The sequence below is a fragment of the Thermobia domestica genome, chromosome 13, assembly GCF_964235325.1.
Source record: "Thermobia domestica chromosome 13, izTheDome1.hap1.1, whole genome shotgun sequence".
NCBI lineage: Eukaryota > Metazoa > Arthropoda > Insecta > Zygentoma > Lepismatidae > Thermobia > Thermobia domestica.
This window is the reverse complement of record NC_137466.1, coordinates 184,751,762-184,767,041: the sequence shown is the minus strand read 5'-3', so window position 1 is coordinate 184,767,041 and position 15,280 is coordinate 184,751,762. Positions and strand designations below refer to the sequence as shown.

Here is a 15,280-nt window from a genome sequence, read left to right as displayed (position 1 = left end):
TCATTTACGGTATGCTAACGGAAATCTTCTGCTCTTTGGCCAGCAAACTGGGAACGAACTTGGCAGCAGCATGGAGAATGTTCAAGTCATTCATGAGGATTGCCTGTAATGTTCCGTGTAAGCAATATTGTAGATTTTATTAGCAATACTGTAGATTGTTCTCTAACGCACGCTGACATGTACAAGTTGCCGAATGGTTTTAACATTTTTGGGTGTTGTGCTTGTTGAAGGTCGTCTTGATCACTTGTCGTTTTCTAGTGATTTTCTATCGCTCTTTGAAGTGCGCGTGGCACTCAAAACACCTCGAACAATTCACTGTAACATTGATAGACACTTGCCGAATCAAGTTAAGCATCTCTGTGGTGAACTTGTCCAGTTTCATACACAAAATTTCACGTTCGCTCAGTGTTCTAACTTGCTATCTATGACGAAATTGCAGACGTGGTAATGCACGTGATCAGAACAGTACCAGCTGAACAGCTACCGATGTGCATAGAATCATGTCTTTTGAGACAGTAACTTATGAAGATTGGTAATCCCTATGACTGTGCGTGTAGCCTTGCGCTGCAATCTGTTGACGTGTTACACAACTATTCTCAAAACTTTTTGATACTATCTCGTATAATAGTATTTCTTTGTAAGAGTGATATATTTATTTTGCGAGTACAATCTTGATTCAGTATCCTAAATATAACATCTAAACCATGACTTTATTCTTGTGAAAAGTTGTTCCAACATATGAAATAGACTCAACACAGATACGCCTAGCAAGAAACCCAAAGATCCACCAACATCAGCAAGCAATTGAGATGCGTCATAGTTCCAGTATTCTTCAATATGTTCAACAAGATTAGAAGTTACACGAACAACGCTTATAGTTCTCTCTGATTTCCTACTTTCGGAAGGGTTAACATTGGATTTGATAACTTGATACATTTTCTTATGACACGGACGAAAACAAGAACAATCCTCATAGAAATCCATATTTAATCCTAGAATTGGCAGAAGTATTTCATTATAATCTTCTGGGTGACATTCAGGCAAATCTGGTAGCTGAAGCCAAGGCAAACTGCAGTTGAATATTCGGGCTAATAACTTCTTTGCACACATGAGTAGACACTGTAAAAGAGTTAGGAGAAATTACTAAAGCAAGATTTCTCAATGTAAGTTAATCAACGGACTAAGTTTTTAGTGTTGAAGACGCATTTAAATGGATGTGACTCTCGACTTCTGATTGAATGCAAAAGTTAAATCTAATTTGACTTTTATGATCAGATTTTTCAGCAACATATCCTTTCTTAGTCAAACTATACTTGTTCAATAACTATTTGCTGAAGTGTTTCTGCATCAACTAATTGTTCCTATGATAATAATAACCAACCACTTCTTTTGATTCTTAATGAGAATACAATTGGTTTTCCTCTCATGTGGAAATGTTAGTTTTCATCTCATATTGTATGTTATTATAAAACACAAAGTTCAAACAGAAAATACTTCAGAACTCAAATGAATAAAAGGTGAATTAAGTAGAGTGTCGCTTAATTCTGTGTTATATGAGCGTTTGGACATTGTGGGATGTCAGCATTTGAAACTATAAAGTGTTTGTTTTGTGAATAGCGGAGTTCAATTCTTAAATTGTTAGAAAGCAATACTTACTGTTGAATGTATGTAAGTTGGGTCATCGATACAAGGATTTTGAAGTTGATTAATCGAATGTAGATACTTGATTCTAAGCCCAGTTTTGACATGTTCACCAACCTTCACTGTTACAGGATTTTCCTTTATCCAATCAATGTCTAGCTCTGGAAAATAATATAGACTCCAAATTATTACAATTGATTTTTAAGGTCCACAGATACATTGCTTATTAGCTGTTTTAATTAATGATCTGAGTTACTATAACAATCATAATTTGTAATGGTTGTGAGAAATCGTGGGATAGAAATTGAAAGAAAAGAATATTCCCCCTCCGACATTTGATACATTAGTAAGATTCGTACGAATCAGATGTCTACTCTAGTGTCTGATGAGAAACTCACCAAAATAACACAGGGATGGACTAAAGTCACAACCTCTGTATACACCCAGTAAACAAGCTCTTGTACTCAGACACTCAGCAGGAGTGTATTGCTGAGCAGGTTCGTATGGAAGTGTACCATAGAAATCACACAATTAGGAATGATTTTTCGTTACCAATTCAAATGGAACATTCTTTACAGATACCAGCGAGCAACACTAACAATGCATTTTGGTCGGAATGACGTCATTTCTGAGATTGAACACTGGTTTTAAAGCCAAACTGCAGTATATTACAAAATAGGCTTTCGAAAAGTGAAGAGCCGATTGCAAAAATGTGTCGGCTAGGCACCGTGACTACGTAGAGAAAGACTAATACTCTCATGGTGTCCGAATTCTCCAGAGTGCATTTCTTCTAGGTGGTTGCACTTGCTTTTTGATACCCCTTGTACCTTAATAGATGGCCTTGTTGTGGGAGAGCATCAGATTTTAGACTTACAAAAATCAATGTTTCTCGATTTTCTTGCAAACTACGGATGAGATTTCACACTTAACCATATCATATTCTTCAGGTCAATACGATCTTCTAATATATATATATATATGTTCATATGGAAGTTCATATGAACCTCTGGAGGAAAGTGTATCTTTTCAGAGCTAGGGCTATCCAAAATCATAGAAAAAGCTCAATTTCAACACGGCTAATTCGAATCCGAAAAAAAAAAAACCATGGAGTAAATCCATATTTCATCAATATGCAGTGGATGTTCAAGGAATTCCCTACAGAGTGTAATTCTGAAACTTCCTCTCAGCACAATTCTCGGATATGGTCTGATTTCAAGGTGGTTCCAATGTAGGTAAAAGGTAACCCTACACGACAATGAACACGGACTACTTCTGCAATAAGTTGAAGTATTAGGATTGTACAGCGGAATAACGCATGCTGTGTTCTTTTGTTTGATGCTTATATGGGAAATATATCTTGGCAAAATACTCTGCTGCATGCGTTATTCCGGACACAAGGAACTGCGGAGCTGGCGATCTCGAAAACTTCCGACTTTCATCGAAGCTTTCTGTGTTCACTGTTGTCAAGAATAAACTTTTCCCTGCTTTGAACCCGTCTTAAGGTGAGAATGAAGTATGGATCCTTGGATACGTATGAAGACTTCCTTTACAATGATATGGACCGCACTAGACGGTTTTGTGAATTTGAATATGCGCGTGTTAAAATTGGGCTTTTTTAAAAAACGATTTTGGACAACCCTGACCCTAAAACGTTTTCCCACAGGTCAATGACAAACCACCTCTTACAATTTGTCGGTAGAGTTCAACAACATCTTGTAAATATATATGCAATAGAGTCACGAAAAATCGGCATAATGGGGACCGAAGGGTGGCCCAATTTATGAAAATGCCGGGTTATCGGGAATGGGCTTTAAAAAGAATAAGTACGAGTGTTTGCTCAGAAATTACAGTTGTGTACTTGTATGTATTGGTTGCTTGACAATACAACAAAGAATAATACTGCTCAATTATCCTTAAACAAAGGAGAGATACATACGTACTTTATGAAGGCTTTACTATACATGAAAATGAAAATTAATGAATACATACTGCACACTAATTTTAGCTGATAAGACAGATCTCAGAGACATACTTTATGTAGGCATGGAACTGTCTATATTGAAAATTGACTAGCCGACTTCGCAAAAACTAGCTTGTTTGTTTTCAAGAAATGTGTAATGTTCTGTTGTTTTACGCACTTCACTCAGCGATTTCTGCTTCATCATGAAGACGACAAAGCTACAGTAAGTCCATTACCGGCGCACCCTGTTCAAAACACTGAAGGGAGGTTTCAACAGCTTTTAGTCTCTCACTATGTGATATTATAGCGGCTAGTATCGTGGAATCCTCAACGTCAAAATCTTCGTCACTTTCCGACATTTTTTTCATTCACTGTGACGGCAGCAATAATATTTGCATTGGACATAATGTCTCCGCGAGGGGTTTCTCGCCCTGCCAGGGTGCAGCCGACTATAGGGTTATCGAGTACAGAGTTTTGTGGACTCTATGATGTTTGAAATATTTTTTGTTAAACGCTAAGAATATTATACATTTATAGAAGTTAGATTCTATAAATAAAATGAAATGTATTACAGTATTTATGTTTTACGTCCCATGATTATGCAGTGTAGGCGAAAGGAGACTGAGCGGATGGAATTACAGGATGGAATGACGGAATTCCGGGGGAAATGGGAGATTCTCAAGAAAATTCATGAACAAGGTGTTTGTGCACCACAAAACTTACTTAGTAAGAGATATGATAAATTACATTATACAAAACAATTATTTTGATAGATATGAAATGTGTAATAACTACCTGTCCAAGGTTCTGATTGATCATGCATGTATAGATGGTATTGGACATTCTTGTCATTTTCATAATTTCTCAATGTAATGTCAAACTCATTATTTTTCCCTATTATGATATCCAAAATAATTGTTGTACAACTTCCGTAGTTGAAATACAATTGTCTTTTAAATTTCACATCTTTGTCTGAAAAATTAGAAAAACAAAATTTATTTTAAGGAATTACAGTATTTTATTGACTACATGTAGTTTCTCTATTATCATTTAAATCCTACGTAATTATTTAATTAAAATTTACGGAAGAAAATCGACGAATTTATCATATTATCTTGGTAAAGCCTATGACTACTTTGCTTAATCACTCAAGAATTTATATATTTTAATGAACCCTCGAATTTAAGGCAATTAGAAGAGTTAACTTGTTCGCTAATTTTCTCACTATATAATGAAAACAACTCATTCTTTTTTGATTGATGGTGCCGATATCAGGTAGCAGTAAAGCAGAGAAAAATAGTGCCAGAGCTTTTCTATTTCAAGTGTATTCTTTCTGGTGCTGCTGTCAATGTGTGCTTTCCCGTACATCCCTCGAGAAAGGACGGACAAGTTGCTGTGATAGAAATCTTTCAATAGTTTGATGTGAACAGGGTTGCCACAATGAATTATTTCACGGACTTCGCTATGTACTGTTTTGTTAGCCATTCTACGTAGCCTTCGATCTTCACTCTCTACAAGAACAAATGACTGAATGGAAAATTGGCAACACTGCCGAAGTCATTCAATTCTTTTCCCAAACCGAAGGGAAGGTTTCCTCTGTAAGAGGGAAGCCGGGCTGGGCTGCTTCACATATTTTCCGACGACACACTTGAAATAGAAGGCTCTAGTTGCTGTTTTAGTACATTTTTCATTCATAGTTTTGAGAAATGCATAATCCAAAATTGACTCTCCCCAAAGACATTCGTAGTTGAAAATTCGTTACTGTAAAAATTATTGTGGTAGCAGTTTCAATGAGTTTATGTGATGTAAAATGAATGATAATCTTTTCGCCAAATTGGAAAATTTCTATTTTAGAAAATATATTTTACCTAATTGAAAAAGGACTGGAAAATTAACAGGAAAACAGCATTTTCTTCCCTGTATTCGTTTGCTTCGCACACCCCTTCTCAACTAAAGAAATTGACTTGTTCAGCTATTTTGTAGTAATGCTAGGACAAAACAGACCAGCTCTGCCTGAACGTTCACGGCGAAAGAAAAGAGACATTCCGACAGATGAGCTCGTTGGGATTAAATATATAAATATTTGCAAAACACATAACCAATCGTTGTGACCTTCATTAATAAGATTGCTGTCATGATAAACATAAAGGGCTATTCAAAAATGGTTATCGTCTGGCAAATTTTTGTTTCTCGGTTTCCGACATTGTTTTGTATTTTTGCTCAACATTCCGATTGTCGCCTTAGTCTAAGTTTTTCGCATTTCTTCTGTCTGTGTCTAGCCATGGAGCATTTTACTATAGCGCAACGTGTGCTAATTGTAAAAACTTTTTATCAGCACGGAGAGCTGCCAGACGACTTTGTGTGGTTCTAAGCCGAAATGAAGCACCGAATGAATCAACAGTTTGCAGACTTATGAAAACGTCCATTTAAACGGGTTCAACAGTGAACATTAAAAGTCCTTGGCGTCGTCGTAGTGGTCGTTCTGAGTGAAACATTGAGATGCTTCGTGACAGTGTGGCTGTTAGTCAGGGCCACAGCGAATTTCATGGACAGAGTTATTGCATGTCAGAGCAGTAGAGGAGGTCATATACCCGACGTCATTCACTATACCTAAAATAGAAATGTGTAATGAACATGATTATGAATTTTGTTAGTGTGTTTTAAAAAAAATAATGTTTATAATTTGATTTTTCTTAAAAAAAAAACGGTGCGCTTTTCGAATAACCCTATAGCTTCCGTCATTTTCCAAGAGTCTTTTCAAATTACATACACAAAGTTTCAAAGAAACGCCAAGAAGAAAAGCTAGATACGGCTTCCGCGCATTTACAAACAATTGTTCACAAAAATGTGCCATTCGAAGTGCTATGCTACTCTGTAAATTTCGATAACGAGTATATGTGATACGTATGTGTCTTTTTTTAAATCATTTTTATTCACTTTTAATAAATGTGAAATGTTAAAATGTGGTTTACAAATTAGGGAATTCTTTCATATTACCAGAGCTGTTTTGATATTTCTTGACTTGACGCTTGTCGTTTATATGATGGTTGAATTGACTGCAAAGAAATTGGAAAGCAAGACAGCACATACTGTATGTACGACAACTAACAGGTATGCCTGAGGCCTTACAGTTCCATAGGTAATAATAATAGCACTATTAATCCAGAAAACTACAGATAAGCTTCTGTTGAAATAGGCTATATGGGATAAAGTTACCGGCCCGGAGCTGCACTGACCGGCCCGGAACCGTCCCTGAAAAGATTCGATTCAAGAACCTTCCGTCATAAAATGTGGTTTCATAACTAGAATAAAAGGTACGGGCCACCGTACTAAAATTTCTGGCTCCAATTCTTTAAACTAAGTCATGCTGTGTTACATTTATTATTAAAACATTTTCTTTCTAAAATACGAACACAATTCTGAAGCGTTTTCGGAAAACTTTACCAAACGGAAACTCATTTTCAAAAGGAAACTAATCCTTGTTGATTTTTTTCAAAAGGAATAGCTTATGCCATATATTAGGGTTATTATGAAATATTTGTCTCTCAAAAAGATCAAAATATATTGGTGGTATTTCACAAAATTGTCAAAGAAATCAGCTCAAGTGTAAACTACCCCTTTTGGATATTCTAAAGAATATGATTAATGCAACAGTATAACAATAATAATGAAATATTTATTAGTGATATATGGTCAAAATCGCCTGTGTCGTTTGTGAGATGCTACACTGAAAAGGAACTCATCTCCCCAGCAAACTACCCCTTGTAAATTTTTGGTAACGGATAATTTGCACAAAATTATAGAATTATGAATGAGATATTTCTTTGCGAAACATAAACAAAGTGGCAAGAGTTGTTATTGAAAAAAAAAAAAAACTCACCACAAGAATAAAATACCTCTTATCGATTTTCTCTCAGAGAAACCAATGATTCCACATAATGGGTTTGTTTTGGGAAAATTGATTTCTGAAATATAAACAAAGTCGTTGGAGCCATTTTTGAGAAAATCATATTTTTGTTTTAAATTCTTGGCCCGAAATAAACTACCCTTACTTTTACGGTTAGGAAGAAAATTCGAAAAGAAAACCTAATGGTCGCATAAGCACCTTAAGTTTAAAATTTGATTGAGATACGTTGAACAGTATGGCCTCTAGGTGAACCAATTAGTGGTTCAATATTTTTATTTCGTTCGTGTATTTTCTTTCACGTGTTAAACTCCTTTTAATGAAATAACTATTCATTTAAAAAAATGAGATTTAAGTTGCATGTAAACTATTTTCAGTTTATATTGCATAAAGACAAGTTACAAGACACAGCACGTTGTCAGTTGATCGGCGTTGCTGAATACCAAACAAAGATAATAGAAACGTAAAATATTCGACCTAGAATTAGGCGTTGTATCAGTAAAATACAACTGAAATAAATAGTAAATTTGACTTACTTATCTCTTAAGAGTATGACTAGATTTTTCATGCTAAGAGTAAGTTTGACTTATACATTACCAAGACTATTTTTTTTTTGTATGACAACTATTGTAGACATTTCTACATTTCTTACGATTAAATTAATACAGTAATTTATATGGCAAATTTCACAGCATGGTTATCCTGAAGCGAAAGGTGTCATTTAACTGATTAGTGAGGGTTGTATGCATTCCAACACCTTAGCTGAACTGGATTATCAATTCTCATGAGATTAGTAAAGTCAAGCAGGGCTGCGTTTGGTCATATGAAATATATTAGTTTGGACCGTTCATACTCAGCAGAGAATGCTGACATTCCTTCAAAAGGATAATTAGGGGGCTATTTAAAGGGAAAAAGGTAACGGATTTCGGTCTAGGGAGCCAGCAGGCGAGGGAAGCCCATTGACTGACCACCCCACGAGTATCACAAGCAGATTAGTAGGCTATTGCACCAGAAATTGAGTTCAGTTGAGTAAGGATTCTATTTGAAGTTAAACGTTACTTCTTCCCTATTCTATCTGTAAAGATTAAAGTAAGTCAATTGTAAAATACACGAATGAAAATAATCACGTTAATATATCTCTAGTGTTTTTATTATGATAGATCAAAACAATATCGTTGTGTGCCCATGCTACTGAGGCTTACCTGAGCTCAGGGGCACAGCGCACACTAAATGTTTTTTTTAGATGAGATTTTTATACTATAAATTTAGAACGTATTTTTATGTTTATTTTACGAGGGAGATTATTAGAGTAAATGTAAGGTATACAAATTTCGTGAAGGAAATTGTGAGTAAAAGGAAACATTTATTAATAGCAAAGATAGTGTGTGAGACTCAATGCGAGTACCTTTGTTTTTTAAAATTAATTTAATTTGGAATTTAGTTTTTAGAAAAAATTTGATTAGTGTTGGACTGCAAACAACACTTAGCCTAAAAACAGACATTTAGATGGTAGAGCAGAGTTTAGGCATTTGTAAAGAAACTGCAATAGAATTAGATTTATGTTAATGAATGCTTATTATTTATGGATTTAAAGTTTTTATTTTAGTTTGTTGTAATTGGCACTAACACTAACAGAAACACTTTATTACTACACAGTTTGTAGAAGTTGTTCGGTGGCACTTATTTAGTTCATAAAGATGAATGGAAAGTTTTTAATTCATTGAATATTAAAATTGAATTTAATCCTGTACGGTGACCAATAAGGAGTTGGCGTCCCAGCATTATAGGCGGGTAGCAATTGTTTTTTCCTTTTTCTTCTGTGAGGGCGATGTTTTTCGGCGGCTTCCCTCTTTTTGGTTGGACGTCGAGGGTATTTTTTAAATACTCTGAAGGATTTAAAGAAATTGTAAAACAGGATGAGCTCGCACACGGAGATTTTGCGAGACTGAGTTTTGGAGGCAGAAGTCATTATGTTACAAATTATTGGTTATATTTGTAGCTTTGAATGGCATTCTTTGAGCGATGAAGCGTCCATATTTTAGCAAATTGATTTTTTGGCGATGGGAACGGTTTCTTTAGTGCATTTTTATTTTAGGTTTGCAGTTTCGTTGATTTTTTTTAAATTTTCTGCTCTGTTTGCATGTATGTTTCCCGGCTAATGTTGAAGGCCGATTTAATGAAGTAAGAAAAGTAATTGTTTCTATGCAATGAAAATTAATTTGGAATAGTTGAGTTTTTCTTCCATTATTTTTTTTTACTCGTTTTTATTTATTTTTGCTTTCTTTCTATAAATTACAAATTAGATGAGTTTTACGATATTTTATATTTTGGTATAGTGATGCAAAAGATAAAAAATTAATTAGAAGACAAAAGCAAGAGGCAAACGTAATTAATATTTTAAATTACTTACAGTGTATTTTATTGCCATTAATATACCAAGTAGATTCAAGCTCTATTAACTCTTTAGTATTGTAAGTTCCATTTTCCCAAACTTTTTGCATACTCCCATGTATTTTCTTGAGACTTAAGAGATAGCTAAGATTTCTAACTTGAAGGTTAGTGGTGAGAACTACCTAAAAAAAAGCAAAACATAATTTAAGACACTAAACGAATTATTTTGTTTCTATCAACAGTTAATGAAATGTAGCAGTTGTTAGTTGAAGCTATAATTTTTGTAGGACAAAGTTGTACTTACATTTTGAAGTGAAGGTTTGTAAGTTGGATAACGGCATATGGTTATTGCTGGAGGTTGTTCTTTCTCTCTAAGAAGTAAAGTTGTGCGCTGTGAAATCTCAGGATTTCTGTACTTTCGAAAGCATTCTTTCAGCTGTAAGAAATGGATTTAAAGATCAGATCAGATTTAAAGATCAGATAACAAAAATATATATGTTTATACTAATACATGAACGTTCGATATTTAATTATTGGGAAGAATGTACAGTAAACACTGTGTTCAAAATAACAATGCACTTGTGTTATATTACTTAACATAATGTCTGCTTTGTAATACAATTACTTAATGTTTGCTAGAATGTAACTTGTTCCAGTCAACACGTGTTTCACCTAGATGTATTATGTTGGTATACACTAAAGTAAGTATTAAAGTCAGTTAATGAGTGTAATATGCTAATCATTTTGAAGTTACTTTTGTCTTTTACCTCAAATGACAAACATTCAGCTTCAAATAACGCATACAAGATTATAAATCTAGCAGAGATACAGTATAAATAAGTGAGATAACTACAAAGACTTACTTAACATATTACTCTAATCTTAAATAATCAATAAATGTTTCAAAAAAAGTTCAATGAATATCCTTGGCATTTTCTAAGTTGAGCAAGACTTCTTACTTTGTGAATTAGGAAAGGACCCCGTTGAGATCTTATGGAAATCCAGTTTCCATTAAATTTTCTGGTATTGCAGTATGTTGTATATTTTGGTCCCCTGATGAAGAGACTCAATGGGAACGAAGCCCGAAAACCCCACATTTTAAAGATATCCGCTGATTATTATTGACACTTAAATGCATACACTCCCTTGTAAACTGAAAATAATAATTCGGTGAGCATTTTATCTATGAAGTATGAACGAGTCTCACTAGGTCATACATTGGCTTTTGGGATCGCTGATGTCGAATCCAAAGTCGGTTATCCTCCATGACGTCATGTTCAAGGTCATTTGAAGGTCAAATCGAGAGAGAACGTTGCAAAAATTAGAACAAGAAGTACATAAATGTATTTTGAGTCGCTGGATCCTATCATGTCATTTTGTTGACCCGACAAGTTCACGACAAGGTCACTTCAGGGTCACTTCAAGGTCAAACTTGAAAAACCGTCGGAAAAATCTAAAAAATCCAAATTGTGCCGGTGCTGTGCCATCAGTTGTAGCTCAGAATACAAATTAAATGAACGCAACAAATTGGGGATGAAACTGATGTACAACACGGTACTTAACTGTAAATTATGGTTGAATTTAAATGAAATTTAAATGTCTTAATTTTGAGAATGATTAGTTTGGGAATAGGTGAGAGAGAGAAAGGATATAATTAAGAAATAAAGGAAGGGCACTAGCCTGACATTCCGTTATGACTGGTGTCGTCCTGGGCATCCAGATGATGAAAGGTTTTCCCTGAAGGAACCTGAATGTACTGCAGTTAGGCAACAACTGGAACTCAATGCTGCTGGTCTACTAGGGGCGTCGAATTCTCTCTGCGGTAAGTTTCTAAGATGATATTCTTCTACACCTTCTTGCCACTACTCTGATGTCAAACTCAAAATGCGTGTGCGGCGATGAACCGACAGAATGGTAATGTCGGGACATGGAGTCGTTCGTCCTCCAATGGTGGGATCTGCTTGCCTCCGATGATCCTGCACCTTTCTAAACTTCGTGGCGAATGCCCCCAGCTGATGAGTCGTCTGTGTTTTTGTCTGGCTGTAAAGTGATGACACTAGCGTTCGATGAACTTGGATATATCATGCTAGCCAAAAAGGAACGCGGTGAGGCAAGAGGAAAACTAGTCGAGCTTATTGACAATTTCGAAAGTAACAATTACAAATATGTGATTACAGAAGCTGTCTGGGAATGTACAATCTTAATGAAAAGTTTTTTATTCCTTTGGATTTGAAAGAGAGTTCATGATTCTGTAGAACATAGCCGCAATTTAATAAATAATTGAATTTGGTGAAGTAATTTAAAAGTTTAATCAGTTATCTCACAATTATGTCACTATAATTACACAGATACTTCACAATATATAGGGTTCTAGAGTAAAAAAAAAATACCTATTGCAGGCCATGGAAGTACAAGATGGTCCGATATTAGGGTATTGTTGCACTTTTAACCCCAGTTCTAAGACACTTGGTTGTGCACATACAGCCAGTGTCCTATGGCTTTTAGGATGCGCTCGACATCAACAACAAATCAAATAGTCTAGTCGAGCTCTACTGGGATACATACAACCTGCTGGTAATAGTAATGTGAACAACGATGAAAATGAAGGTGAAATACTGGAGGTTGAAGTTCAAGAATGACGAGATGTGAGATGCAGACCAAATCTTTATTGTAGAAGACATTGCAAACAAATGACTGGGAAACTAAATGGACAATATTAATGGTAAATTCAATTAACACAGTCCTCAGATTCGGAATCAGCTTCCTTAAAACCTATGTATGATTTTTTTTTAGATTTTTGTCATTTTTCAAGTTTGATCTTGAAAGACCCTGCAATGACCTTGAAGTGACCTTGTTGGGTGAAGAAAATGAATAATTGGATTCAGCGCTACAAAGGACATTCATGTACATTTTTCACATTTTTGCAACGTTCCATGTCGATTTGACCTTCAAATGACCTTGGACCTGACCTTGATAGAGGTTAACAGACCTCAGATTCAGAATCAGCGACCTCAAATTCCTGGTATGGCCTAGTGAAACTCGTTCATACTTCATAGATAAAATGTCCACCTACTTATTATTTTCAGTTTGAAAAGGATCGTATGCCTTTTTGTCGATAATAATCAGCGGATATCTCAGAAAGGTGGGGTTTTCGGGCTTCATGCCCACTGAAACTTTTAATCAGGGGACAAAAATGCACAAAATACTGCAATGCTAGCCAATGTAACGGAAACCGGAAATTCATAAACAAATCGGTTCCTTTGATACAAATTCTAGAATAACTAGGACACAACGAAAGGATAGTACAGTCGTAAGATTTTCATATATGAACCCAAGTATAACAGAGAAATAGCAGATAAGTTTTAGATAAAATTAGATTGATGTGTGTTCAACTGGGATAATGCTTCCTAGCAATATTACTAAATGCACTTAGAGAAGTAAGTGCTTTGCAAGATCTTTACGAGGGAAATGATATTTCTGTAGGAACCCAATTACTTTCAGAACATAAGCTTTTCTATCATGATAAAACATACTATTTTTATATAGTTCTTTGCTATCTTGCTTTGTCATACTTCCAAAAATATAGTAACTATAATTCATTTTTTCTACTTTCCAAGTATCCATTTTTCGCGTTGTAGCATGGTACAATCTTTCAGATTCATGTACTCAATCTATGGTGCGTTTATACACCTCATCCCATATCTATCAATTTCACAATATATTAGAGTATATATTCACAATATATTAGAGTCCAAACAATAGTTTTTATACATCTATTCGGGAAATCTGAATGAGAAATATTTCGAACATTCAATATTAACTATAAAAACGTAAAACCTCAACCAACACTATTTCATATTCTGTTCTATGCATCACGTAATTTCTAATTGTTTTTGCTTAATCTACTGACAAGGAAACTGTTCGTAGTTACAAGAAAGGTAAACAAGATACCTGAAACACAACCACAACAATGCAACCTATAGTAATGATCCATCGAAGCAATCGTTGACAGTTTCTTCTACTTTTAGCAGAAGAGGCACAAAGACGTGTAGTCCTTCGTTTGTGGAAAGGCCGTGGAGGATTCCTTAACTTCGATCCTGAGGATGATTGTTGAAGATGGCGACCAATCACATATATAATAGCAGGTGTTGCCTTTTTGTATCTCAACGATTTTACACTTCCATTATACATTTTACACCGGTGATTTCGATTTGACCAAGTGTTCAGAAATAATACATATCTTTTAGTACCCAACAACTCTATTAAAATTCAAGGCCATTGGGAAAATTCGCTAAGCCACCAAATAGAGAAACTTTGGTTATTTTCAAGAATACATAATCCTTAACAAAATATTTATCATGTCAAATCTTTCAACTTCAATTTTCCAATATTTCATTAAATTTTGTAATTGTGCTCCATAAGGCAAATAGTTTTAAGAAACTTTAGTGTTCTTCTGGGGAGAAATATGACAAGCGTAAGGACTTTCAAATTTCAACTCACAAGGACTCTTCTTTTGAGTGAAGTTTTGAATAAAGACTAAACTAATTAATATGTACTTACTATTCTTTAAAGTCGCCAAGAATGATTTTTTTTTACCTAATTGGATATTATTGACTGTATTTTCATTTACTATTCTTCAAGTAATAGTAATATCGACTTGAAGAAATGTTTTACTTCTGCGCAAAATACAATATTTATTGAACTTAATCTAAAAAGTGAAACAATATTTTTTAACATTCATTCCTAGAACAAGTAATTACTCTTAATATTAAATTATATTTCAAAGGAGGACATGACCTTTGTCATAATTGTATTTCTTCCTTATTTACCATAGAGAAAGTACAGCTCTCTGAGCATTCACTAGCTAGCGAACAATGGTTCTGCCATTCACTTTGCTGATATTGTGTGTCTGTCCATCCATCTGTTCCATGATACGTCTCGTAAAATTTATTGGATTTTAATCTCACTAGATATTGTTATTTATAATTAGATATGTATATATAATAAGATTTTACATATATCATGTTATTTTATTATAAATTCTACTTTACTTAATTTCTGAGTTGCGGCAGTATTTGTTTTAAACGTTATTCCTAATTCCATTTCGATATAAATTTCAAATGTTTTATATAGTATCTAGAAAGCGCTTTCAGATTAAAATAAACCTGGAGCTTATAAGGTAACGTAGCAATGAAACAGCTGTTTATATACTACGTACTTCAGTAATTGATCTTTATTTTTTGTTTAGATAAAAAAAATAAGGCAAGCCTTTTATTCAGTAAATGTGAATCCAAATTTAATATTGCCAGAAATCATTAAGTAATGTACTTGAAATCAATAATCAAAAGTTTGTAGTAAAAATTCGAATGAGTTTGATATAAATT

General features: G+C 34.5%; 1 protein-coding gene across 1 annotated transcript; it reads right to left on the bottom strand.

Moving 5' to 3' along the window:
• Positions 1-684: 684 nt before the first annotated feature.
• Positions 685-14,087, bottom strand: LOC145667889 (bile acid-sensitive ion channel-like). The gene is made up of 6 exons (XM_081735319.1): positions 13,848-14,087; positions 10,201-10,332; positions 9,916-10,078; positions 4,397-4,573; positions 1,657-1,802; positions 685-1,119 (listed from the first exon to the last, which is right to left on the bottom strand). The coding sequence occupies exons 1-6, from the start codon at positions 14,085-14,087 to the stop codon at positions 685-687; spliced, it is 1,293 nt and encodes a 430-aa protein (XP_081591445.1).
• Between the last annotated feature and the right edge of the window lie 1,193 nt (positions 14,088-15,280).